Raw genomic sequence first — 27,837 nt, forward strand, 5'->3', positions numbered from 1 at the left:
TTGTTACTCCTTTATCTTTCATGCTTCATCTTTTATGAAAGTGATAAACACTCTTTAATTAAAAGTGTAAGTATTAAAGCCCTTATATGCAGTTATGACTAGTTCATGTTAATAGAGGTAGATGTCTAGAGAATTTGATTTCAAGTTCTAATTATACATTTGAGGGTTTCCTTTTTGTAAGAGTAAATTGATGTTGGAGGGTACAGTGTTGCATAACTGTAATCCTAGCAACTTGGGAGACTGAGGCAGGAGGAGTGCAAGTTCAAAGCCCACCTCAGAAACTTAGGCCCTAAGCAACTTAATGAGATCCTGTCTCAAAATTAAAAATGGCTGGGGTTGTCACTCAGCAGAGAAGCAACACTGTGTTCAATATCTAGTATCACCAAAAAAAAAAAAAAAAAAAAAAAAAAGGTAAACTGACATAGTAAAAAGTATCTGTGGCTATTCTGAGTAACCAGCAATAATAAAATATTATAGAATAGACATAGTATTTTAAGTTAAAAATGTTTAAATTTTTTGACCTATTTATAAATCAGCATAGATGTTTGCTTTATGACAGTGTGTAAGATATTATAGAACACAGAAACCTCTAACCACTAACATTGTCTAAAACAGTTGACTCAGACAGTATGAACAACTTGTCATACAGCCTGGCAAGTGCTAGGATAGTTGATAAGCTCTGTCAGATTGGGGATCATGTTTTCTGCAATTTATGTCCAGGGTTGGGCATGTAATGAGTTCAGTAAATTCTGAAAAAATGAAGGTGGGTAAAAGTTACATGCTTATCATTTTAAATATTGTCTCATAATTTAATAGTTGTCATATCTTTCTAGAAACATAGTTCTTCATAGTGGGAATGTTTGTTTAAGCTTTTTTAAAGACTGCCTTGTTATAAATTTCAGCTGCTTCATTTTTTTCTCACTGAATATGGGAAATGGTTCTTGTTCACTGATTCATCCTCATTTGATACCTATGAAATACACATTGGCTGCCTCTGCTGGAGAAGTGTTGAGTTTCAAGGTAGACTATAAAAGACTTCAGAAATACATGCATACATTTTTTGGTAATAATTTCAGTTTTTCAATTTCAGTTTATTTTCAAGTGGTATATAAAAATGTAAAAACTGTGCCTATTTACGGGGTACTGTGTAATGTTTTGGTACATGTATATGCTGTTTAAAATCTAAAATCAAATATACTTAAATTTTTTATTTTTTATGGTGGAACTTGTCTAAATTTTTTTTAAAAAAATAATGAAAGGCATTTATCTCAATGTAGGTGGATTAAGCATGTTAGAATACAGTCTTGGTAAAAGAAAAATCCAACTGTTTTCCATTTACAAGAGATAGTCCTAAAACAATTACACAGAAAGTATTAAATGAAAGAGATCGAAGAAGACATCCATATAGGTTGGTTGGCTTTGTATTATGTCAGAATAACTGAGTTGGAACTACTTTTCTCAAAATTACTAGTTTTAGATTAGGCCAGCCACAGAAATTTGCAGAAGGATCTCTGATCTCTGCTGGCTCACTGTGTTGACCTCTGTTTTATGAGTTCTCCAGCTCCCATCTTTCCCTGCAGCTTTTCCAGATTGTGAGTTGAGTGTGTGGACCCTGCAGGGCAGGCTGCTTGATTTTACTTCAGCTTGTATCTCACAGGTTGGTGAGAAATAGATGTGAGTTACTATTTATTTTTCCTCACTTTACTAAATTTAGGGGATATCAAATGAAACAAAGTTGTGTAATGTTAATATTGGGCAAAAAAAAAAAAAAAAAAGGCATCAGAGAGACTAGTGTATAATGACACAAGGAACAATTCTGGGAAATATACCAAGCCTGAACTGTATTGAGTAACATAGTCCAGAACATATGAAACAAAAACAGACAAGACAATAAGAAATAAACAGAAGTATAGTTTTATTTGGAGATAATCATATCTGTCTGAAAGCTTTCAAGACTAAGCAGATGTAAGCTTACTCAGACTATAGAAGATTTGAACTACACAAGGAATTGGTATAAAGGATATGTATAGGAATCTACCCCCAGGAGTTAAGAAATACATATATTCAAGGATACTTGGAAGGTGAACAAAAGTAGACCCCATTCCATAAGGCAAGCTTCAAGTACAATAGAGAAAACATTGTACAGATCATTTGGCAACAGACTATAATTAAATCGATAGCCAGACTGTCCCTATCATATGTTTAGAAAAACTCTTTTATAAATAATTCGTAAGTCAAATAAAAAAATTATAATGTAAGAGATAAAATATTTTATACCCATAGCATACAGTTATGGTTTAAAATAAAACAAACCAAAATTAACAGAAGGACTAATAAAAACAAAACTACCTTTACTCCTCTCATTAACATAACTTTCTCCTTGCCCTTTCTCCCCAGTAGTAAGGAACAACCTCTACAAGTATTTTTGTGCATCTAGCTAGAAAATTTCTGTTCTCTGCTAGTGTTATTTTCCCCCTTATTTCCTCCTTTTTGTTAAAGTGGTATTGTGGATACCAACAAGGGTGCTTTGCCACTGAGTTCCATCCCCAGACCTTTAAAATTTTCCTTTAATTTTGAGACAGGCCTTCACTAAGTTGCTCAGGCTAGCCTCAAATTTGCAATTCTCCTGCCTTAGCCTGCAAGTAGTTGGGAAAACAGGCCTGGACCACTATTCCTGGCCTATTAGAGTTTCAATCCACATTGTCTGGTATATATACTCTCCTGTCATCATCATTGTGATAGGCAAGGTGCATAACAGGAATGGACTACACAGCAAGGAAAGGGTCCTTTATTAGACAACATCATTTTTCTGATAATGGATTGTTTGTCAGAAAACTTAAAATGAATCAGCCTGTATAACATTTATATAAAAACAATTTATACATACATATAGATATATAAATTTTGATATATTATGGTTTTGTTTTCCACATGCTTTTTTCCAATAGCAATTGCAAATGAGAATCTGTAAACTGTTTTGGAACCTACTATTTGCTTAAGAATATGATAAATTAGGGGTAAGAAAAAGTGAGGTTTTTAACAGAAAATAAAATAAATACTAAGATAATTTAAAAACAACTTCATTGAGATACAATTTATTAATTACACAATTCACCATTGAAAGTACACATTCAGTGTTTCTTTATGCTCACATGGTTGTGCCATCATTAGAATCAATTTTCAAACATTTCCATTGCCTCATAAACCTGTTTCTATTATCAGTCATTCTGCATTGCACTCTAGGCTCTGCACCTCCAGGCAGCCATTGGGCTACTTTTTGTTTGAATGGCTCGGCGTATTTTAGACATTTCATGTGAATGGAATCCTGTAGCTTATCTCTTGAGATTCTTCTTATATTGTGATAGTGTTCCAGATTCATTCATGTTGTAGCATGTATCAGGACTTCATTTATTTTTTTGCCAGATATTTCATTGCATGAAATCTTTTTAAATCTTATATATTCATCAGTTGAATATTTGGGTTATTTGCAATTTGGGGCCATTACAAAAAATGTTATTAGTACTCATGTACAAGATTCTGTGTGGACATGTTTTATGTTGTCTTGGGTATATAATTAGAAGTATGGTTGGATAGTAACTTTAACATTTACAGGATTATTTTGCAAAGTGACAACCATTTTATATTCCTATCAACAACAATAAGGCATCCATTGTTATCTGTCTTTAATTATAACCATCTAGTGGCTATTCATTGGTATCTTACTGTGATTTTAATTTGCATTTTCCTAATAGCTAACAATTTCAAGCACTTTCTTATGTGTTTGGAGAACGAGTTATTCAGACCTCTGCTTATTTTAAATTATTTTTGTTATCAAGTTGTAGTTAATATATTCTATACACAAGTGCTTTATCAGACATCTTCTTTACAAAATTTTTCTCCCATTTTACTGTCTTTATACTATTTTTCTACCTTCTTAATAGTGTTTTTAACGCTAAAAACTCACAGGTTTTTAATATTGATGTCCATTTTTTCTTAATGTTGCATGTGATTTTGGTGTCATCTAAGAAACCATTGACTAATCTAAGGTCATGAAGATAAAACACCTATGTTTTCCCACAAGAGTTTTATAGTTTTATGTTTAGGTCTTTGATCCATTTTGAGTTAATTTTTGTATATGGTATGAGGAAGTAGTCTAACTTTATTCTTTTGCTTGTGACTATCCAGTTGTCCTATTTACACCTTTTGTTGAAAAGGCTGTTTTAGCCCCCACCCTCCATAGAATGGCTTTGGCACTCAAGTCAAAACAATTTGAGGCTGAGTATAGTGGCACATACATGAAATCATGGTAATTTGGGAGGCTAAAGTAGGAGGATCACAAATTTGAAGGCATCCAGTTTAGTGAAATCCTGGCTCAAAAAAATGAAATAGGGCTAGGGATATAACTTAGTGGCAGAGCACTTACATAATATGGGCAAGGTCCTGGATTCAATTCCTACTACCAAAAAACAAAACAAAACAAAACAAAGCTTATGAATTTTGAGTTCTATTCCATCTCCAAGTGTCTATTCTTACACTAGTACCATGTAGTCTTGACTATGTAAGTATAGAATTTAGCATGAGTTCTCCATCTCTCTTCTTTTCAATATTTTGTTTTGTATTTTATTGAAAGGTGGGTTCTTTGCATTTCCATGTGCATTTTAGAATCAACTCATACATAGTAGAGTTCTGAGAGGCATTACTTTGAATCTGTAAGTTAGTTTGGGACTATTGTCATCTTAAACAGTATTTATTAAGATTTTCAATCCATATACATTTATGTCTTTCCAGTATCTTTCAACATTGTTTTAGTATGTTTGGAGTATAAAATTTGGCCTGCTGTTAGTTTATTCCTAAGCACTATAGTTTTGATGCTATTCAAAATGAATTTTTTTCTTTCTAATTTTGTTTTCAATTCATTCATTCTACCATATAGAAATTTTTTTGTACATTGATCTTACATCCTGTAGCTTTGCTGAACTAAAATTCAAAATTCTAATTTTTTTTTTTTTTTTTTTTGCTGGATCCATTAGGATCTTTCTCTTCTTCCCTTCCTTCTCTTCCTCCCTCTCTGTCAAACCCAGGACCTTGTATGTACTAGACAAGTGATGTACATCACCAACCCTAGCATTTTCTATTTGTAAAATCGTATCTATTTTTACTTGTATTCTTGATAATTACCATTCTGACTGGGGCGAGATGGAATCTAAGTGTAGTTTTGATTTGTATTTCTCTACAAAAATGTTGAACATTTTTCCTATATTTTTTGACCATTTTTATTTCTTCTGTGAAGTGCCTGTTCAGTTCCTTAGTCCATTTATTGATAGGGTTATTGTGTGTGTACGTGTATGTGTGAGTGTTAAGTTTTATGAGTTCTTGCATATCCTGGAGATTAATGCTCTATTTGAGGTGCTGGTGGTGAAGGTTTTCTCCCATTCTATACTCTCTCCACTCACATTCTTTGTTTCCTTTGTTGTGAACCTTTTCAGTTTGATACTGGTCCCATTTATTGATTCTTGATTTTACTTCTTGTGCTTTAGGATTCTTATTGAGGAAGTTGATTCCTAAGCCAACATGGTGGAGAGTTTGGCCTACTTTTTCTTCTAGTAGGCAACCTCTGGTCTAATTCGTAGGTCTTTGATCTACTTTGAATTTGTGCATGGTGAGAGATAGAGGTTCAATTTCATTCTACATATGGATTTCTAGTTTTCGCACCACTATTTGTTGAAGAGACTATTTTTTCTCCAATGTGTTTTTATGTTGCTTGTCTAGTATGATATGACTGTTGGTATGACTGTGTTTTCTGTTCTGTTTCATTGATTTTCATGTCTGTTTTTGTGCCAATATCATGCCATTTTTGTTGTATAGTTCTGTAGTATAATTTAGGTCTGCTATTGGGATGCCTCATGTATCACTTTTCTTCCTAATGATTGCTTTGGCTATTCTGGACCTATTTTTCCAAATGAATTTTATGATTGCTTGCTCTATGTCTGTGAAGTACATCATTGGAATTTTAATTGGAATTGCTTTGAATCTGTATAGCACTTTTGGTAGTATGGCCATTTTAAAAATAATTCTGCCTGTCCAAGAACATGTGAGATCATTCTATCTTCTAAGATTTTCAATTTCTTGCTTTAGTGCTCTGTAGTTTTCCTTGTAGAGAACTTTCATCTTTTGTTAGATTGATTCCCAAATATTTTATTTTTTAAGGCTATAGTGAATGGGATAGTATCATTCATTGATTGAATAAATGTTGGCAAGGATGTGGAGAAAAAGGTTCACTTATAGATTGCTGGTGAAACTGCTCTGGAAAGTAGTATGGAGATTCCTTAGAAAACTTGGAATGAAACCACAATTTGACTGTTATCCAACTCCTCAGTTTATAACCAAAGGACTTAAAATCAGCATATGATAGTGATGCAGTCACTTCAATATTTATAACAGCTCAATTCAAAATAGCCAAGATATGGAACCAAAGTAGGTGCCCTACAACAGATGAATGGATAAAGAAAAAGTGGTATATACCCAGAATGGAATTACTAAGACATAAAAAAATGAAATTATGGCATTTGCCATTAAATGGATGGAACTGGAGACTATCTTGCTAAGTGAAATAAGTCAATCCCCCCCCCCAAAACAAAGGCAGAATGTTCTGATAAGTGTATGCTAACACTCAACAAGGGAGTGGAATATTAGAGGTTCAATGGAATAAGCAAAGAGGAATGAAGGAAAGGGATGGGGAAGGGGAGAAGAAATGACCACACAATTAATTGGACATTTTTATCATACCCTTACATATAAAATCACAACCACAATAACTCCACATCATATACAACCACAATAATGGATTCTGAATTGTATGTATGTGAAGTATGTCAAAATACACTGTCATGTATACCTAGAAAGTACAAATAAAAAATCACATCTATAAATAGATAGTTTTCCTTCCTTTCAAATCTTTATCATTGGCTGTTTTTTCCCTCCATCTTTTTGGCTTAATTGCTTGGTTAGGGACCCCAGTACAACGTCAGATAGGAGTGATGAGAACACATGTCTTTTTTAAGAAGTTTAGGGAGAAAACATTTATTCTTTCACCTTTAAGTTATATTCTAGATGTGAATTTTTCAATGATGCCCTTTATGAGGTTGTGAAATTTCCTTCTGATCATAGTTTATTTAATGACTCATTTATTTACTTTTCTTGGAACTGGGGATTGAATTCATGGGCACTTAACCACTGAGCCACATCCTCAATTATTTTATTTTTTGAGACAAGGTCTTCCTTGCAAAGTACCTTAGGAGTTCACCAAATTACTGAGACTGGCCTCAAAATTATGATCCTCATGCCTCAGCCTCCTGATTCTGTGGGATTGCAGGCATGTGCCACCATACCCAAGAATTTACTTTTTATCCCTGAAGACATGTTGAATTTTGTTAGGTGCTTTTATACATCTCTGAGATGATTGTGTGTTTTTGATCCTTTATAGTATTGTTTTGCACTGAGAGATTTTCACATGTTGAAAGCACCCTTTTGTTTCTGGGCTAAGTTCCATTTGGTCATGATATACAATGTTTTTTCCATATTTCTAGATTTGGTTCACTAGTATTTTGTAGAGGACTTTTGCCTCTTTATAAGAGGTTGGTATGTGATTTTTTAGATTGTGATGTCTTTTACTGGTTTTGTTTTGCTGGCCTCACAGAAATAAAATTTCTTTACAAATTATTTTAGGTTTGTAGTTCATTGATAGAGCACTTTCCTAGCCTGTGTGAGGTCCTAGGATTGATCCCGGCGCTGGAAAAGGACAAAAGAAGGAAGAAAACGAAGGTGAGGAGAACTTGATTTACAAAAATGTAGTGAAATTTTTACATCTTGGTTGATGAAAATACATCAGGTTATATATGGAAAATGTAGGATAAATTAAATTATAAAGGAAATAGTCTCAGTTCTAAAGAAAATTCTTTTCCTATTCATGAAATAATTTGAACTGTTGAAGTTGTGATGATTAACAGAGGGAAAAGAATGATTTTTAGCTCTTTTTGGTATTTTTTTCCCCATTTTTTGGCATTTTTCCATTTATATTTTTTATATATCTGTGCCATAAAACTTTGTACTTTCCGATCATTTTGAATGAATTTCTTGATCTAAGAAATCAGTTGTATCCTAGAAAATCAGGTTGCAAGAAAAATTCATTTGATTATTATAATCACTGAGGGTTTTGTTTTTTTAATAAAACTTCTTTTGATGCTGGTTTAAAAGTGATTTTACAAGCAGGCATATGTTTGTAATTAACTGTGGCATATGCCTGTAATTCTAGCGGTTCACCTGTAATCCCAGTGGCTCTGGAGCCTGAGACAGGAGGATTGAGAGTTCAAAGCCAGCCTCAGCAAAGGTGAGGTGCTAAGCAACTCAGAAAGACCCTATCTAAATAAAATACAAAAACAGAGCTGGGGATGTGGCTCAGTGGTTGATTGCCCCTGAGTTCAATCCCTGGTACCAAAAATAGTGATTTTTGCGGAGCCTAGGTTTAACTCTGGACTCTGAAATAAAATAGCCTTTACGGTGGGACTGATGCTATAACAAATTTTGAATAGCAAATAGTTTAAAGTAGTTTCTCCTTTTAGAAGTCATAGACACCTTGGAAGCTAATGAAATCTGTGGTTCTCATATGGACATTTTGCAGTCCATTTCTGCGGACTTTGATTCCCTCTACCCATGAACCCAAGATGAAAATTCCAGTGCTAGAGTTCTACCTGAAAACTTACTTAAGCATATTTAAAAGAAAAAAACAATTTATACCTAATTTTAAAATGTTTTATCCTTTTACCTAGGCTTATTTGGGTGAATATGGTCTGATGCTAGAGCATTATTACATGTGATTTATATTAAAAATCACATTATTACATGTGTCTTTATATTAAAGACTCAAATGGTGTGTCTCTTGGATTTTGAAAATTCTGTCCTTATGGCAACTCTTATTAGTGTTATTTCTTTTTTTGGTGCTGGGGGTTGCCAGGGCCTTGAGCTTGGTAATCATGCTCTTTATTACTAGGCCACATTCTTGGTCTCTATCTTTATTTTGTAATTGATTTGTTTCAAATATAATTCTGTAAGTTCTCCATTTGGTTTACATTTTCAAATATGTTGAAAATAAGCAGCAAATAAAGAATTTGTTCACTTTTTTTCACGTGAGTTCACTTTACATGAAAGCTAATTTGCCATGTTGAACAGACTTTTTTCTTCAATTTATAAACATTTTGACCCTTAGACCTACCAAGAAAATATAAAGTGATACAATAGGTTAGAGCAGATAGTACCTGTTAGATTGTTAATGTTAATGACATATCTTTTCGTTTTCAGAAAATATTGTATATTCTGATGCTTCTAATATGTACAATTAATGTTAGGAATTGAAGTTTTAGATGTAATCATGTTCTTGTGTGACCTGTTGAGCATGAGAGGTGAGAAAGGTAGACTTTAGAATTAGGAAATACGTATCCATAAGACTGGAGGTAGTGCAGTACTAGGACATTCTTACCATTATTGTTTCCATATATTTTCCTGTAGAGATTTCAGGCCAGGCAACATACGGAGGAGTGAAAGTCCTTTGAGTTAAGCAAACTCCTAGGACAATAAAGACCTGCTGTTTGAATGGCTTCGAAATACTCTACAGTTCCTCTGTCCTTGAGGCCTGGAGACATTATCTTATTATAAAAACATTTGGTACTAGTAGACTCTGAGAATCTAGCAAGTCATATGTTCTGCACATGTGCAAAGCACTATGTTCCTAATGTAACTTGATATGATCTTGAAATAGATAATAAACCTGGACTGGCTTTCCCACAGGAGCCACTTCTTGCTATTCACCATCCTGTGTGCTTGCCTCTTTATTTGCTCTCCCCTTAACATTTATAGATGGACCCTAATTAACCTTTACATTTTCTTTTTTTTTTATATCTACTAAGATCTAAATTTTATTTGAGCATGCTAAATTGAAATTGGAGGAAGAAGTATTTTTCTGAGCATTTCATAATAAATGTTATCAGACTTTAAGAAAAAAAAGCTGTTTATATCTCACCAGCTGTTTATACTGCATAAAGGACAAGATGTTGCAATGTTGAGAAAGCCTTGCACCAGGGTTGACTCTCACAAGGGTTCACATTATGCCAAGATGACTGATTTATGAATGGTTGTCTCTACTGACTGGGATTTTCATAGAGTATCTTAAAATCTGCTTGACTGATTTTTCTACCCCAAAATATTTCAGTGCCGTTTAAGTAAAACCTCTGTGGATTATCATGGTAAGGGAACCTACTGATTTTAGTTAAAGAGTTGCAAATAAGATGTCAGAAGACCATCTTACAGAGACCTTAAAGGACCCTGCCTGAGCAAATATATGCCACAGTTTCGTTATGCATTCATCAATTGAAGGACATCTAGGTTGGTTCCACAATCTGGCTATGGTGAATTGAGCAGCAATGAACACTGATGTGGCTATATCTCTGTAGTATGCTGATTTTAAGTCCTTTGGGTATGGGCCAAGGAGTGGGATAGCTGGGTCAAATGGTGGTTCCATTCCAAGCTTTCTGAGGAATCTCCACACTGCTTTCCAGAGTGGCTGCACTAATTTGCAACCCCACCAGCAATGTATGAGTGTACCTTTTTCCCCACATCCTTGTCAACACCTATTGTTGCTTGTGTTCTTGATAATCACTATTCTAATTGGGGTGAGATGGAATCTTTGTGTAGTTTTGATTTGCATTTCCCTTATTACTAAAGATGTTGAACATTTTTTCATATATTTGTTGATTGTTGTACATCTTCTTCTGTGAAGTGTCTTCATTTCCTTAGCCCATTTGTTGATTGGATTATTTGTATTCTTGGTGTAGAGTTTTTTGAGTTCTTTATAGATTCTGGAAATTAGCGCTCTATCTGAAGTATGAGTGGCAAAGATATTCTTCCATTCTGCAGGCTCTCTCTTCACATTACTGATAGTTTCCTTTGCTGAGAGGAAGCTTTTTTAGTTTGAATCTATCCAGTTATTGATTCTTGCTTTTATTTCTTGTGCTATGGGAGTCCTGTTAAGGAAGTCTGATCCTAAGCCAACAAGTTGAAGATTTGGACCTACTTTTTGTTCTATAAGATGCAGGGTCTCTGGTCTGATTCCGAGGTCCTTGATCCATTTTGAGTTGAGTTTTGTGCAGGGTGAGAGATAGGGGTTTAATTTCATTCTGTTGCATATGGTTTTCCAGTTTTCCCAGCACCATTTGTTGAAGAGGCTATCTTTTCTCCATTGCATATTTTTGGCCCCTTTGTCTAGTATGAGAAAATTGTATTTATTTGGATTTGTGTCCATGTCCTCTATTCTGTACCATTGATCTACCTGTCTATTTTGGTACCAATACCATGCCGTTTTTGGTACTATTGCTTTGTAATAGAGTTGAAGTTCTGGTATTGCGATACCCGCTGCTTCGCTCTTTCTACTGAGGATTGCTTTAGCTATTCTGGGTTTTTTATTCTTCCAGATGAATTTCATAATTGCTTGCTCTATTTCTGTAAGGTACGTCATTGGGATTTTAATTGGAATTGCATTGAATCTGTATAGCACTTTAGGTAGTATGGCCATTTTGACAATATTAATTCTGCCTATCCAAGAACATGGGAGATCTTTCCATCTTCTAAGGTTTTCTTTAATTTCTTTCTTTAGTTTTCTGTAGTTCTCATTGTAGAGTTCTTTCACCTCTTTTGTGAGACTGATTCCCAAGTGTTTTATTTTTTTCGATGGTATTGTGAATGGGGTAGTTTTCCTAATTTCTCTTTCTGAAGATTCATCACTTATGTATAAAAAATGCATTTGATTTATGAGCATTGATCTTGTAACCTGCTACTTTACTGAACACACTTATGAGTACTAAAAGTTTTCTGGTGGAATTTCCAGGTTCCTCTAATTATATAATCATGTGATCAGTGAACAGGGATAGTTTGAGTTCTTCTTTTCCAATTCATATCCCTTTAATTTCTTTGGTTTGTCTAATTGCTCTGGCTAGAGTTTCAAGGACAATGTTGAATAGAAGTGGTGAAAGAAGGCATCCCTGTCTTGTTCCAGTTTTTAGGGGGAATGCTTTCAGTTTTTCACCATTTAGAATGATATTGGCCTTGGGCTTAGCGTAGATGGCCTTACAATGTTAAGGAATATAACCACTACCCCAATTTTTTCTAGTGTTTTGAGCATGAAGGGATGCTGTATTTTATCAAATGCTTTTTCTGCATCTATCGAAATAATCATGTGATTCTTAACTTTTAGTTTGTTGATATGGTGAATGACATTTATTGATTCCCGGATGTTGAACCAACCTTGCATCCCTGGGATAAAACCCACTTGATCGTGGTGCACTATCTTTTAAATATATTTTTGTATGCGATTTGCTAAAATTTTGTTGAGAATTTTCGCATCAATGTTCAATAAGGTTATTGGTCTGAAATTTTCTTTCCTTGATGTGTCTCTGTCTGGTTTAGGTATCAGGGTGATATTGGCTTCACAGAATGAGTTTGGGAGGGTTCCCTCCTCTTCTGTTTTATGGAATATTTTGAGGCGTATTGGAATGAGCTCTTCTTTAAAGATTTTGTAGAACTTGGCTGGGAACCCATCTGGTCCCAGACTTTTCTTTGTTGGTAGGCTTTTGATGACCTCTTCTATTTCATTGCTTGAAATTGATTTATTTAAGTTGTGTATGTCCTTCTGGTTCAGTTTAGGTAATTCATATGTCTCTAGAAACTTGTTGATGTCTTCAAGGTTTTCTATTTTGTTGGAGTATAGATTTTCAAAATAGCTTCTAATTATGTTTTGTATTTCACTTGTGTGTGTAGTGATATTTCCTTGTTCATTCTGAATTTTAGTAATTTGAGTTTTCTCTCTCTTTGTTAGTGTGGCTAAGGGTTTATCAATTTTGTTTACATTTTCAAAGAAACAACTATTTATTTTGTTAATTTTTCCGATATTGTCTTTTTTTTCAATTTTGTTGATTTCAGCTCTGATTTTAACTATTTCTTGTCTTCTACTACTTTTGGTGTTGGTCTGCTCTTCTTTTTCTAGGGCTTTGAGCTGTAGTGTTAAGTCATTTATTTGTTGATTTCTACTTCTTTTGTTGAGTGTGCCCCATGAAATAAAACTTCCTCAAATACTGCTTTGATAGTGTCCCAGAGATTTTGATATGATGTGTCTTTGTTCTTGTTTACCCTAAGAATTTTTTTATTTCCCTCCTGATGTCTTCTGTTATCCATTCATCATATAGTAGCATATGATTTAATCTTCATGTATTGGAGAAGTTTCTATTTTTTATTCTGTCATTTATTTCCAATTTCAATCCATTATGATCTGATAGAATACAAGGTAGTATCTCTATCTTCTTGTATTTGCTTACAGGACCTTTGTGACATAAAATATGGTGTATTTAAGAGAAGGATCATGTGCTGCTGAGAAGAAAGTGTATTCGTTCTTTGTTGGATGGTATATTCTATATGTGTCATTTAAATCTAAATTGTTCATTGATTTAGTTAGATCTATGGTTTCTTTATTCAATTTTTGTTTGGAGGATCTATCAAGTGGTTAGAGAGGTGTGTTAAAATCGCCTAGTATTATTGTGTTGTGGTCTATTTGATTTCTGGAATTGAGAAGGATTTGTTTGACGTACATGGATGAACCAATATTCAGGGCATAGATGTTTATGATTGTTATGTCTTGCTGATTTATGCTTCCCTTAAGCAGTATGTAATGTCCTTCTTTATCCCTTCTGACTAGTTTTGGATTGAAGTCCACATTATCTGAAATGAGGATGGATACTCCAGCTTTTTTGCTGCATCCATGTGCATGGTATGTTTTTTCCCATCCTTTCACCTTTAGTCTATGGGTATCTCTTTCTATGAGATGAGTCTTTTGCAGGCAGCATATTGATGGATTTTTCTTTTTAATCCAATCTGCCAGTCTATGTCTTTTGATTGATGAGTTCAGGCCATTAACATTCAGGCTTATTATTGTGATATGATTTGTATTCCCAGCCATTTGACTCATTTTTGTTTTTTGACATGATTTGGTTTCTCCTTTATTTGGCTATTCCTTTAAGCTAGTTCCTCCTGTTGCTGATTTGCATCATTGGTTTTCATCTGTTCCTCATGGAATATTTGGCTTAGAATGTTCTGTAATGCCAGCTTTCTTTTTGTAAATTCCTTTAGCTTTTGTTTATCATGGAAGGATCTTATTTCATCATCATATCTGAATGTAAGTTTTGCTGGGTATAAGATTCTTGCTTGGCATCTGTTTTCTTTCAGGGCTTGGTAAATGTTGTTCCAGGGCCTTCTAGCTTTTAGGGTCTGGATTGAAAAATCTGCTGATATTCTTATTGGTTTTCCTCTGAATGTAATTTGATTCTTTTCTCTTGCAGCCTTTAAAATTCTGTCTTTATTTTGTATGTTAGGTATTTTCATAATAATGTGCCTTGGTGTGGGTCTATTGTAATTTTGTATATTTGGAGTCCTATAAGCCTCTTGTACTTGGTTTTCCTTTTCATTCTTCAGATTTGGGAAATTTTCTGATATTATTTCATTGAATAGATTGTTCATTCCTTTGGTTTGTTTCTCTAAGCCTTCCTCATTCCCAATAATTCTTAAATTTGGCCTTTTCATGATATCCGATAATTCTTGTAGATTCTGTTCATGATTTCTTACCATCTTCTCTGTTTGGTCAACTTTGTTTTCAAGATTAAATATTTTGTCTTCAATGTCTGAGGTTCTGTCTTCCAGGTGTTCTATCCTATTGGTTATGCTTTCTATGGAGTTTTTAACTTGGTTTATTGTTTCCATCATTTCAAGGATTTCTGTTTCTTTTTATCAGTATCTCTAACTCTTTATTGAAATGATCTCTTGCTTCCTGTATTTGCTCTTTTAACTGTTGATTGGTGTGAGCATTTAATGCCCTCATTTGCTCTTTTATCTCCTCCTTCAATTCCTGCATTTGCTCTTTCATCTCCTCATTTGCTTCCCTGATTGTTTTAATTATGAACATTCTGAACTCCCTTCCTGACATTTCTTCTGCTGTGCTTTTATTGGGTTTTACTGATATAGTATCTAGGTTTGTTTGGGACATTTTCTTCCCTTTTTTTCTCATATTGGTCAGATGTCAGTGGGACTCTGAGATATTGTAGATTTCCTCTATTGGCTTATATTGTCCCTGTAGATTTCCAGTATATCACCTCCAAGCCTTCAGTAACCTGAAGTCTTGGAGGAACTTGATAATACAGTGCTTCTGAAGAAAGCTGCCCCTAGCCTTCTATTGTTTCTAGGGCTTGGAGCTGGCTCTGTGCAGAAAGGCTCTCACTGTGCGGTCTGGTCCGAGAAGCTGGCCGTGAAAGGCGCCTGCCGTCGGAGGGAGCAGTGTTGCTTGGGGAAGTCCCTGGCTGCCCTGTCCTGGTCCCTGAATCTGCCTGCTGTCAGGAGCTCACTGCTGGCTCTGGGACTCAGAGCTGGTTCTCTGCAGAAAGGCTCTCACTGGGGGACCTGCTCTGAGAAGCTGGCAGTGTGGGAGGAGCCCACCACCAGAGGGAGCAGGGCTACCTGGGGAAGACTCTAGCTGCCCTGCCCTGCTCTGAGAAGCCGCCCCTATCCTGGCCTGCCACTCAGGCCGAGCTTCACCCTGTTGGGGAGACTCACCCCATGCCTCTATTTTAGTCCAAGTCTCTCAGTGCCTCCTTTTCTTGAATCCTGGGTTCTGGAGTGACAGGAGATGCAGTCACCTTCTAGTCTGCCATCTTAGATCACCCTGTGGAAAGAGCCTGCGGCTGGAGGGAGCAGGGCCGCCTGGAGAAGTCTCTGGCTGCCTTGCCCTGGTCCCAGAGGCTGCCTGCGGCTGGAGCTCTCCACTGGCTCAGGGACTTGTGGCTGGCTCTGTGTAGAAAGGCTCTCACTGGGCGGTCTGCTCTGAGAAGCTAGCCTTGAAAGGCGCCTGCCGTCAGAGGGAGGAGGGCTGCTTGGGGAAGTCCCTGGCTGCCCTGTCCTGGTGCCTGAAGCTGCCTGTGGGCCAGAGCTTGCCGCTGCCTCCGGGTCTCGGAGCTGGTTCTGTGCAGAAAGCAACCTTTACATTTTCTACAGTTCCTTAGGTGATAATGCCAAAGTCAAATACCTGTTCATATTTTCCATGATTCTTGGAGAAGCTGAAGAAAATTGATTAGCAGTGGATCCATGGATTTGGGATTTCCCACATGAAACATTTCTTGATTTTTGATTTTTAATCGACTTTAAATTCTGGTACAGTTTATTATGTTAAAGTTTGCCAGATTTAAAGTTTGTGGAAATGTTGGTTCTGATGCTCTAATAACCTTGGACATTCTTTAATAACTTCCTAATACTGTTCATAATCACCTAACTCCATAAATATCAGAGAATTATACATACTACATCTACCTGTCTGAGTAACTTGTTTCAGTTTCTTAGAAAATTTTTGTTTTCACATTCATGCAAATGCCATTGCTAAAAATAGAATTTAGATGAAATTTTTTTCATATGTAAAAAGGAATCAAAAGCAAAAATATTTGTAGCTGTTGGTCAGAAAGGCATAGAAATATAGACATACTAAGAAATAGTTTAGTTGTTCTGCAGCATATTTGCTTTGATATAAGCTTTCTCAGTTCAAGATTTCTTGGTGTGGAGTCTACATGTTCTAGTGAGTATAAGCAGCTTGGAGGAATGAAATTGTGTAACACATGGTGTTCAGCATACCATCTGACACATAAAGTCTAATAAATACTGATTCTAATCCCATGTCACACAATGGCTGTGTGGCACATTTTTAGACTTCTTTCATTTTGGAAGGGGTACATTTTAAATTAGTCCTTCTTTTTTCTCACTTAATATCTTTGGTCCACAGCAGAAGTTTTTGTCCTACTAAATTGCTAATTTTAAAGTTGGTTTCCCTTCTAGTTTTAGAGTCCATCACTTTGTTGTAGGGTTCAGTTATCAATAGGTAGTGAGACCACCAGAGACTAGAGTAGAAAAATATTTATTTAGGGGAAAGAGAAGAAGCAGGCCAAGACCACCACTCCAAGTAAGTAGGAGCAGTAGTAGCGAGCAACTTCAAGTTGATTTTTAAAGTGAAAACCACATAAATCTTGGCAGACTTACAATAGGAGTCTTTTTTCAAGGAATGCAAACAGCAAGCTTTAGTTTATCTATTTCAGGCTGTTTCTGGCAGGTTAGCTGGGTGAGCTAGGCAGGGGAGCTATTCTATCAGAATCTTGCAGCTTCTGGGGCCTCTGGAGGGATGGGTTGCTTCACAGAAATGGTCACAATGACCTTATATCATGACCACATTATTTTACCTTGGGTATTTCTGTCCTTGTATTTACCACAGTCAGCACAACTCAAAGTTTTTATTTGTATCAAGTTTGGTTTGGTCAATCTTAACTAGATTTGTTTTATACCAGAGGGTCTCTACCTTTTATTTAGAAGGGATCTCTACTCTTTCACAACTTTAACTAATTTTATTTAATTTATATTTTGGGGGGTGCCATTTTTTTCACTTTTAAAAATTTTAGATACACATGACAGTAGAGTGTTTTTTGACATACACATATGGAATATAACTTATACTAATTAGGATCACATATGATTGTACATGATGCGACATTTTCCTGTACAATTCCTATGTCTTAATAAAAATTTTTAAATATTTTTTAAAAAAGCTGGATTGTGTGGTAAATGCCTGTAATGCCAGCAATTTGTAGGCTAAGGCAGAAGGATAAGAAGTTTGAAGACAACCTCAGCAACTTTGCAAGGCCCTTAGCAACTCGAGAACTTATCTCAAAAAAGAAAAAAAAAAAAAAAGAAAAAAGACTGGGATGTAGCTCTTTGGTAAAGTTCTTCTGGGTTCAGTCCCTAATATTTACCTACTGTACATGGTAATTTTAGGGAATTTAGAAAATATAGATAAATGGAAAAGAATCATTACCTATAATTACACTTTATATTTTTTAGTCTTTATATAAGTGTATGTATAGGCTACTGAGATTAAACATTGAAAAAAATATGGAGTATAGATAAGTCATTTATGTGTAATTTCAGGGGGGTGGTTTTCCTCCTCCTGGGTAATTGCATTTACTTTCTACATAAAATAATACAAAAATATATAGTAGAGACATTTTACCCTCAATTTAAATTTAATAATAAGTTAAATAATACATATTGTCTTATTGCCCACAAAATCTTATAGTGAAGTAGGAGAGAAAATAATATATTTAAAATTATATGGATTAAGTTAAGGTTAAAAGGTCAGAGTTTATGTAGGAATTAAGAATAAGAAAGGAATGTATTTTGAGGTAAAGAAGAGAAGGTGTGATTATAGAAAACTAAGAATTACAGAATCAGTAACCTAAAAGGATACTATAAAGATTTCTGGTTTGGGTCAAATAAGAAAATTGATACCTATAAATATGCTTAATTATGTAAATATATACATTTTAATTTTGTCAGTTAAAAAATTAAAAGTAAAAACATTAGAAAAAAAAGATGAGACCCAGGAAGACAAGGGAGTGCTCAAGAGGCCACAGAGTCAGAATCACAGCACAGTGTATAGACCCTCAACCAGACCTTCTGGGGTTGAACCTGACTGAATGTAAGGCCTGTGTAGAAGCAGGGAGTGACACCCAAGCCTGGGGTGGTCTTATTGATCTGCACACTCCACCTTTTTCAAGCTATTTCAAGGGTTTTATAATATCCCATTTCTTTCCCGTATTGTTGGCCTCTGTCTTGCTGCTTCCTCCATCCTTTGTGCAGATACTACATTTGGAACTAAAACAAGAAGGTTATGCCTTGACCCAAAGCTCTCTTTAACTGAATTTATTCTCCCCACCTTGTTTTGGTGGTAGTACTATGTCATGCATGAATCCAGGCCATTGTGCTAACTAGGCAAATACTCTACCACTAAGTTGCAACCCAGGCCTCTCAACTTCTTATCCAACTCCTGAACAATAGATTACATTTTCCCATCTGTGTTTGCAAATCACTTTTTTAAATTTTTGCCTCATTTTTTAAATTTTAGATTTTTTTGCAGGTGTGTTTGTGGTGTGGGGAATTGAACCCAGGGCCTCATGGGTGCTAGTCAAATGCTCTACCACTGCACTGAGCCACATCCAGACTCTGCAAATCATTTCTGATTTCCCTGACCAACCACTCTGTTGAAACAGCTCTCTAATAACCTTCATGTATACTGCTCTGGACTCTGCACTGCTATGCAAATCTCCATGTGAGGCTTTTGGTCCCCTTTAATGTCAAGTAGGTTCTTGGTTGCTTGCAGTTGAGATTGAGACTAAGCAATGGAAAGAAAGATTCTCTTGGAAGGTTGGCAGACATGGTTAAGGAATCTCTGCTATTCCCTCACCAGCAGAATACTGATTTGACTTTGAGTGGTCCTCACTTTTTGCTAGACTCACAAGTGCTCAGCCTTCCTATCAAGGGGTGACCATTTCACCCAATTCTAGCCAACAAGTGCAAAGTGACACCTGCTAGGAAGAATCTGGGAAAGAGGAACCTGCTTTTTGCCTTGAGCAGTGTGATGAGTGGATGCTGGAGGAGCGAAACCCCATCTTCTTTCTTTGAGGTCACAGTCCCAAGGATGAATGCATATGTGCAAGGCTATCACTTTCTTTATGGTGCTGAGGATGTAGGACCCCCAAAGAGGAGACCCCAACTCTATCCCTCGGATCGACGGCCACCCCAATCAACCGCAGGAGGCGTCACTTGATGCAAACTGCACGAGGTGTTTATTCCAGCGCACTGGGACCCAACTCGTGACTCACGCAGGAGCCGAGGAGTCGAGTCCCTAGCAGAAAATCTTACAAGTTTATAAAGGCAGAAACCACACATTGGGAGGGGTCGCACATGAAAGGGAGAAAAAGGGGGAAAAAAAGGGGAACAAAGTTGCCAGGAAATTCCAAAGGGGGTCTGAGTTGGCTGATAACATACAACATGTTTCACAATGTTTTACAACAGGGCGTAGATTCTGGTCAATAGTTTCTGGTAATCCTACTGTTTGAGCACTATCTAGCTATCTGGCTCAATTTACTCTTTTACTCTCTGTTTGGGGCTGTTTCTTGGAACAGCTTTAGGGGCTTTGTTCCCATTACTGGGAGGGAGACCTTAGGGAGTTGAGACAATGGGAGGGAGACCTTAGGGAGTTGATATAAAACAGCTTAAAAAAATGTCCATTCTTTCAAGGATAGAACCAAGGCCTCACAAATGTGAGGTAAAGTACTCTACCAAGGAGTCACATCACCAGCCCCAGTGGGATGACTTTTAATAAGACATGTTATTAAACTTAACACATCCATTATGTTAATATTTCAATGTGTAATCAGTATAAATTATTAATTGAATATTTTACATTACTTTTTCATACCCAGTTTAGCAATCTGATATGTGGTCCACTTATAGCACATCTCAGTTGTGCTAGCTACTGGCAGAAGGTTAGGAGCCCAGGTTCTTGTGCACTCTGTTGAGGCTGTGTACTCAGTGCTGATTGCTTTTCACCAGACCATTTATGACATAAGCAAATTTAATTTTTTGACATATAATTTACTGTCAGTATTCTGATACTTTCATCCAGAAAAGCTGTTACTACTTTAACTGACTCAGACTCATTTGTGGCTTTTAGAATACATGCAAGACTAGACAGTGATATTTGGCAAGTGAACGAGAAGAACGGCCACAGTAAGGCCTGCACCTCAGGTGTGTGTGGCTGGGATGCTACAGCTGGTGTGCCCGTTGGGTTGATCCTGCACCTTAATGCCTCCATCACTGAATGCTGCTGCTGTGACTGAATGGTAAACTGTCCCTGAAGTCTAGAACAGTGCTTGCCATTTGGAACATGATTCAAGAAGTTGAAGCAATTTTGCAATTTCTGGTAGCTGAACTAAAAATAAGTAAAAATACTGAGATGATTTTTGTTCTTTCTCCTTTTCTTTTTTGCCATACTGGGGATTGAACCCAGGGTCTCACATACTAGGCAGAGTGCTCATCCTCAGCCCCAATGGGATGGGTGTTGATAACATTTTGATTAAATCTAAGGATACCGCCGTTTACTGGTGATGAATTTTGCTTCTTCAGGTATTGAAGTATAACAACTAGAGAAGCACGTCAAGGCTTATATTAAGCAGATTTATTTAAAGGTAGTAACAGACTTCTCCTGGGAGGGAGAAGTGGGTCATGGCTGATCTTCTAGAGTCCCAAGAAGTGAGCACACTCTACATCTTTTATAGATAAGGGTCTCTTTTGTTCCCCACCCGCTTTATCTCTCCTTCCTGACTATGTGACTAGGCCCAGAAATTGTCAGTGACAGAGTAAAAAAGGTGAGCAGCAGATGGCAGAGGGAAGGGCCACAGGGAGGATTCAGGCAGGTAGGGGTCCAGGGGGCATTAATTAACATCTCTCTGCTTGTAGTCCTCCTTAAGGACAAGTAGATTTGGTAATCAATGGGCTCCAGAGGTCTTTGACATTCCATTCTCCCAGGGGCAGTCTCCAACTTCCAGAGGCAGATGGCTTTCATGGCCTCCATTTCCTCCATTTTACCTGATCCCCTATTTCTACACTAACTGCCTGTCCCCAATTCTGGCTTCACTAACACGTTAATAAATTTCAAGATATAATTAGCATAAATTTCAAATGAAATATTTTATATTTATACTAAGTTTTCAAAAATCTGTGTTGCACGCTTAGCATATTTCACTTGTCCTATTTGCATTGCAGTTGCCCTGTGTATTGAACAGCATAGCTCTAAACTCAGGCCCCTGGGGAGCTGTCTGATTAGCCAGACCACCTCTCCTGCTTGCAGTTCTGTGCAGAGTAGAGGGACTGACTGTTTTTGTTTGCCCTGACTGAGAAGCCTCACAGCAGTTGGAAATTGGGCAGCTCAGGAAGACAGGTGCTCACTGTAGTCTGTGAGCACTTTTCATATATCCCTGACCAGTTCTTCCCTATTACTAGTGTTGAGAACGGGGTGCCATCTGTGCAGCCCTCTTGTATAAACAAGCTATTTTGTCAACCAGACCCCCAGGAAAAGGGCGTGCAAGCAGTGAGGATGCCGGCAGCCACGTCTAGCGCCTTTGAGGGCCAGTAAAGGGTCAAATGGGATGCGCTGGGCCCCAGGCTTATCAAGGCTGTTCAGAGATATTTACCTGAGGAATGTGCAGCTGTCCGGAGACCCCATCTATCAAGGACAGGGGAACCCAGCCCTGACCCCTCTCCCTCATAATTCACTCCTTCCCTCCTCCCTGCTCCCTCCAGGACCGTTCAGTTTTGGAGGGAACCAATAAGATTCAAATAAAGTGGAGGGACCAAACCAAAAGAGGACAAGTATTTAGCTGTGTGGATTTTAACCAATAATGTACAGGTCCTTGTCTATGAATGCTGGAGAAAGCTCTTAAATAGAGCGCTTTCTCGCCACTCGGGGCCGCTCCCTCCCCCCAGCCATTGTATGGGTCTGAGGGGCTGGCTGCGGTCCAGGCTCGAGCTTGCTTTAATAAAACCTCGGTGTGTGATTTGCATTACCGTATGTTCACTTTGACTCTCTGGGGATTAGTCAGAATGGGACCCTAACACTAGCCTTTAAAAAAATTATGTTTCTTTGGACTCCATTCTTGGCCTTTTGATCTTTAATCTTGGTGGTTTCATTCTTTTTTTTTGTACCTGGAATTGAGACCAGGGTCACAACAACTGAGCCACATCAGCCCTTTCTTATATTTTCATATTTTATTTAGAAACAGGGTCTTGCTGAGTTGCTTAGGGCCTCACTAATTTGCTGAGGCTTGCTTTAAACTCATCATCCTCCTGCTTAAGCCTCTTGAGCTGCTGGAATTACAGGCATGTGCCACCTTGCCTGGCTGTCTTGGCTCCTCTTTGGGTGATATAATCTGCATTTTTAACTTTTATTTATTTATTTATTTATTTATTTTTTGCTAGTTTCACAGTCATATATTACTTGTAGGTGAATATAATTCCTTACATGTCCCACGGGCCTTTCCTACTCAGTTTTTTGTTTTATGTTTTTTGTTTTGTTTTTGTTTTTTTTGGGTTTTTTTTGGCAGTGCTGGGAATTGAACCCAGGGCCTTGTGCTTGGGAGGCAAGCACTCTGACAACTGAGCTATATCCCAGCCCCTCAGTTTCCCTTTTTTAAATTATATCTTTCCTCTCTACTTGCTCATCCTCCTCTGGCCCCCAGGTTTATATTATGGGGTCATTCTATGCATATCATTCAAACCCAGTCTGGGGCATTTTAGTCCTGCCTTCTTTCAAATTTGCCCCTTCTCTGAGTCATATTCATTTCCTGGCATCTTTTATACACTTCTTGTAGCAGTCCTTCATTTTGTTCCCGGTCTTTTGGCTAATCTAACCCTTTGGCTTCTTATTGTCCTCTCCTCCCCACCCTATGACTATTCCATGAATTGTAGCCACCAGTCCTGCACTTAAACTTTTTCACTGTCTGTGGAATGAAGGTCCAGCTCCCATGATGGCATCTGGGTCCACCTTCTGTTTCTTCAGTCTCCTTGATGCTCCTGACCTTTACTTATTGTATTTGGTAATGGCTTGGTGTCTACCAGCTAGACAATGCTGTCCGGAACTCTTCCCCCAGCACTCTGCCTTGTTGATCAGATGTTATTGTTCACTCTTCTCATTGCGCCCTTCCTACTTTCTTGTCAGTTCATTTGGAAGGTTCTCTGAATTAATAACCTATTTTCCCTGATCATGGAGACTGGTCTCAGTACCTATCCTCCTTGTTTCCAATGGCCCTTGTCTGTGCAGTGTCTAGATCAATATATTTCTTTTGAATTTAATTAAGAAAGTTTGAAGGGAGTCTAGGTGGAAAAATATGTTGACCACAATGACAGATATCTTTATGAATAATAAGCATTCAAATGCTAATGAAAATCAGATTATATTGTTTTGCAAATATTGTCAGTTTAGGAAGAAAAATAACTTCATTAAATGAAACTTTAATTTTCATAACCATATTTATTCTTGTGCATCACCATAAGAAATAGTTAATTTTTAATTTTCAGTGGTATTGTGTGCATACTGGCTATTTCTATGTCTAGAATCATGTCATTTGTCATCTTTGTCTTGTGTATCTTGAGGTGCTGAGGATCACATGTATTCTGTGCCTATTTTATTTTTGTCAAGGCCGATATAAAAAAATTAGTCAATGTTATTCTTAGAGCAGGGGTTGGCAAACTAGACTACCATTTTGTACATAAAGTTTTATTGGGACACAGCCAAACCATACATTTACATATTTATTCATGGCTTTGTGCCAAAACAGTGTAGTTGAACTGTAATGGCAGAGGTCATGTGGATTGCAGTCTAAAGTGTTTACTATTTGGTGTTTGACATAAAGTTTGCCAACCTTTTCCTTAGATTCACTTTATTTTGGAAAGACAAAGCCTTACATTGTGTCTACCCAAACTGGGTCCAATCACTGATTAGGAATGAGAAGAATACAGATGGAAAAATACAGACCTCTTTGAGAACTTGTGTTACTTATTTGGTGGGATTGTTTTGTTAAATTTCTTGTTTTATTTCCATTCTGCTACATGTGTTAAGGAAGAGATTACCACATCTTTTACTGTGCTTCAGATGTTTGAATTTTTAGAATAAAAATATAACAAAGTTAAAATCTTCAATCAAATGTAAAATGATGGATTCCCAAGTTAGGTATATGAAATCTAAGGAGCAGATAGTTTGTCTTTGGTAGACTGCTTAATACATATAGGCATAAATATGGTTTATATTCTCAGTTTATTTGTTTTTCTTCCTTTTCCCTAATGCCCTTTCCCCACCCCTGCTGTATTTTTGTGGGCAGTGTACCTTCTAGTGTGATCAAGTCTTTATTTTTTATTTATCTTCGCATTTCTGAAAATAAGTAGGCTATCTTTAATCATAAATGTAAAATCCTGGAGGTATGACCTTGAGGTAGTGTGTACTTTACCCCATGTGTCACCAGGGTGAACATTAGAATTATTTCTTGGCTGGTAAAGTGTAGGCATGTGCCAGTCAGCACCAATGCCAATGGGAATGACAGCACTGAGTGAAAGGATGCAGAGACCTCCTTGGCTTTTGCATGGTGGGGGTCCAGGGACTCAGGTGGCAGGCAGGATAGGGGTACCATTTGATGATCAGTCTTGCTCTGACATCCTGCTCTAACCTGTACATGATACATATTTACTGTAAGTTTTTTTAAAGGAAGAAAAGTTCAATTTCTACAGCAGTTCCTTTTCAGGATGTAATTAAATTTATATATTTTAGTTAGCTGGCCTCTTCAAGTTCCTTTGGAAGTGGTTCAGCAGAGGGCACTGGTAGATGCTTCAAGAACATTTCAGATTTTCTCTGATGTATATTTTAGGTTTTCTTTTTGTTGTTGTTGTTGAGAACCATTTTATAGTAGTTAATAGGAACATGGTGTAGCCCATGACCAGAACATAAGAGGAAACCTTGGAGCTGAATTTAATGTCTAATTATAATAACATTTTTGCTAAGATTATCTTTCCCTTTTCTCTGTTCTATTTCAGAGAAATGAATTTCTATTTTCATTTCTTTTTTCAAATTTCTAACCAAACATACAATGAGCATCGTTACTAGATGTATCCTGAATTATAATCTTTTTGCAGTTACTTTGGAATCAGATGCAGAAAAATTTGTAAATATGAAAAATGAATAGATATTAAAACATCCCTAATGAATTTGAGGGCCCATGGAAAAGAAATATAGTAATGGACTTAGAATAGTGACCAACTTAAAAATATTTGTATCAAAATATAATTTCTGTTTTCTGATTGAATTAGCTTGGCTTAGAAATTATTACTCCTAGCCATTGACTAGGGAGCACTTAGCAGTTCTCCTTTAGATCTTATAGAAGCCTTTGTTAGTTTCATTTTGTTTTCCTGAGACAGGGTCTAGTTATGTTGCCTAGGCTGACCTTAAACTTCTAGGTTCAAGCAATCCTGCCACAACCTCCCTACTAGCTGGATTACAGGCCCATGCCATGGCACCTGATGACTTTTTTTTTTCCTCAAAGTGGGGTCAGTCCCAGCCTATGTTGATGATGCACATCTGTTATTCCATCAGCTCGGGAGGCTGAGGCAGCAGGATCACAAGTTTGAGGCCAACTTCGGCAACTTGGTGAGAACCTGTCTCAAAACAAAAAGAACTGGGGTGCAGATGAGTAGTAGAGGGCCTCTGAGTTAAACTCCCAGTAACATGCAGACACACACACACCACCCCAAAATGAAATCAATTTCAATGAGTCTTGGTTTTAAAAAAGTTATTTTTAATGATCTGTCACCAGAGTGGGGAGTGATGAGATATTGAATATATAATTATATCTATGAGGTCCATCCCCATTGGACCATGTAGATAAATCTAGGTTTGTTTGGAAAGATATACCACTACTTTATTGAGCTATTAATAAATTTCTGATGTTATGAAATATTTCCCTTTTATATGAAAGGATAATGACATTTGTGTTTGTTTATTTGGAAATACATTTAAAGCATCCCATATGCTTGAGAAGAAATATAGAATAATAGCAATTAAAACTGAATGAGCTCAGTTGGTAGAGTGCTTGCCTTGTAAGCACAAGGCCCTGGGTTCGATCCCCAGCACCACAAAAAACCAAAAAGAAACAAAAACAAAAACAAAAAAAAACTGAATGAACATGTAGCCAATTTGTCTTGAGAGATGCACACATTTTTAATGGAATTCACCTGAGTTTTGTATCTGTAAGTCAGTTTAGAACATTTATCATCTTGTAGAACCATGGTGTGAGTGAATCTTTTAGAACACACATTTTAGAGTGGATGAATCTGCTTTTTCAGAATGTCATTTAGAAATCTCCTTTGCCTTTCTAACATCATGAGTTCTTGATTTTTGTTTTTTGCTGGGCATCCAATGCTTGTGTCAAGCCTCTAAAAGCAATTTTGAGAGATATAATGCATTTAATTTTCACTATTAAAGGGCCAAAGAATGATATGCTTTGTTCAACACGTGCGCCATGTCCTGCATGGCGAACTTGTGGTTCCATCTAGAGGCAAAGGGGGATTAGCAAAGAAAGACCCACACATGCAGACTGTAAAGATAAATAGCTGGGATCTGGTGGAGTGCTGCTCTCTGATGGAGAAGCAGATCTAAAGAGTTAGCTAGCAATCTTTATAGATGTCTCATCATCAGATTAAAGACAATGCAAGCATTATTCTTTGTACTCAGGAAAGTTACAGAACTAGAAACATCTATGCAGTTTTTCCACAGTTGCAATGTGCAATGTTAGGAGTTTTGTGTAGCAGTCAAGGAGGCTCAGTGGTAGGTGGTGAAACATTGTGGTTGTCTAGCATGAGAATTTTTATTCCCAGGAGCTATGTGCCTGGAGATCAAGGTTGAAGCTGATAAGACTCTTGCACAGAGCCTCCTCAGGCAGGGTTGTACCACAGGAGCTAGGCATCCTATGTCCTTGCACAGAAACATTGCCAGGGAACAGGCATGCCATGGTCATGAGGACATCAAAGACTCTGCATGACCATTCTTTGTTACCACTCTCCACACACATCCCCCCCCCCCCCCCCCATAATTGGGATTGAACTCAGGAATGCTCTACCAAAACACTACATACCAGGTCCTTTTTATTTAAAAAAAAAAGGGTCTTGCTAAGTTACCAAGAGCCTTAAATCTGTGTCATGGGGTCCAGTTATCAACTCTTAGTGAGACCACCAGAGACTAGAGTAGGAAAAAGTTTATTTTAGGAAGAGAAAAGCATGCTG

At 37.0% G+C, this 27,837-nt stretch overlaps 1 protein-coding gene across 2 annotated transcripts in view; it reads left to right on the plus strand.

Moving 5' to 3' along the window:
• LOC306657889 (uncharacterized protein) overlaps positions 1 to 21,326 on the plus strand; it is a 100,228-nt gene extending 78,902 nt beyond the window's left edge. For both annotated transcript variants that reach the window (XR_013762910.1, XM_079134353.1), the window contains 2 exons: positions 903 to 1,020; positions 20,690 to 21,326. Coding sequence is in view for 1 of the 2 variants with exons in the window: in XM_079134353.1 (XP_078990479.1) it covers positions 903 to 1,020; positions 20,690 to 20,706 (135 nt within the window). In the remaining variant the exon portion in view is untranslated. The remainder of the gene's footprint in view (positions 1 to 902; positions 1,021 to 20,689) is intronic.
• Positions 21,327 to 27,837: the final 6,511 nt, after the last annotated feature.

Source organism: Sciurus vulgaris, assembly GCF_902686455.1.
Source record: "Sciurus vulgaris genome assembly, chromosome: 3".
NCBI classification, from domain to species: Eukaryota; Metazoa; Chordata; class Mammalia; order Rodentia; family Sciuridae; genus Sciurus; species Sciurus vulgaris.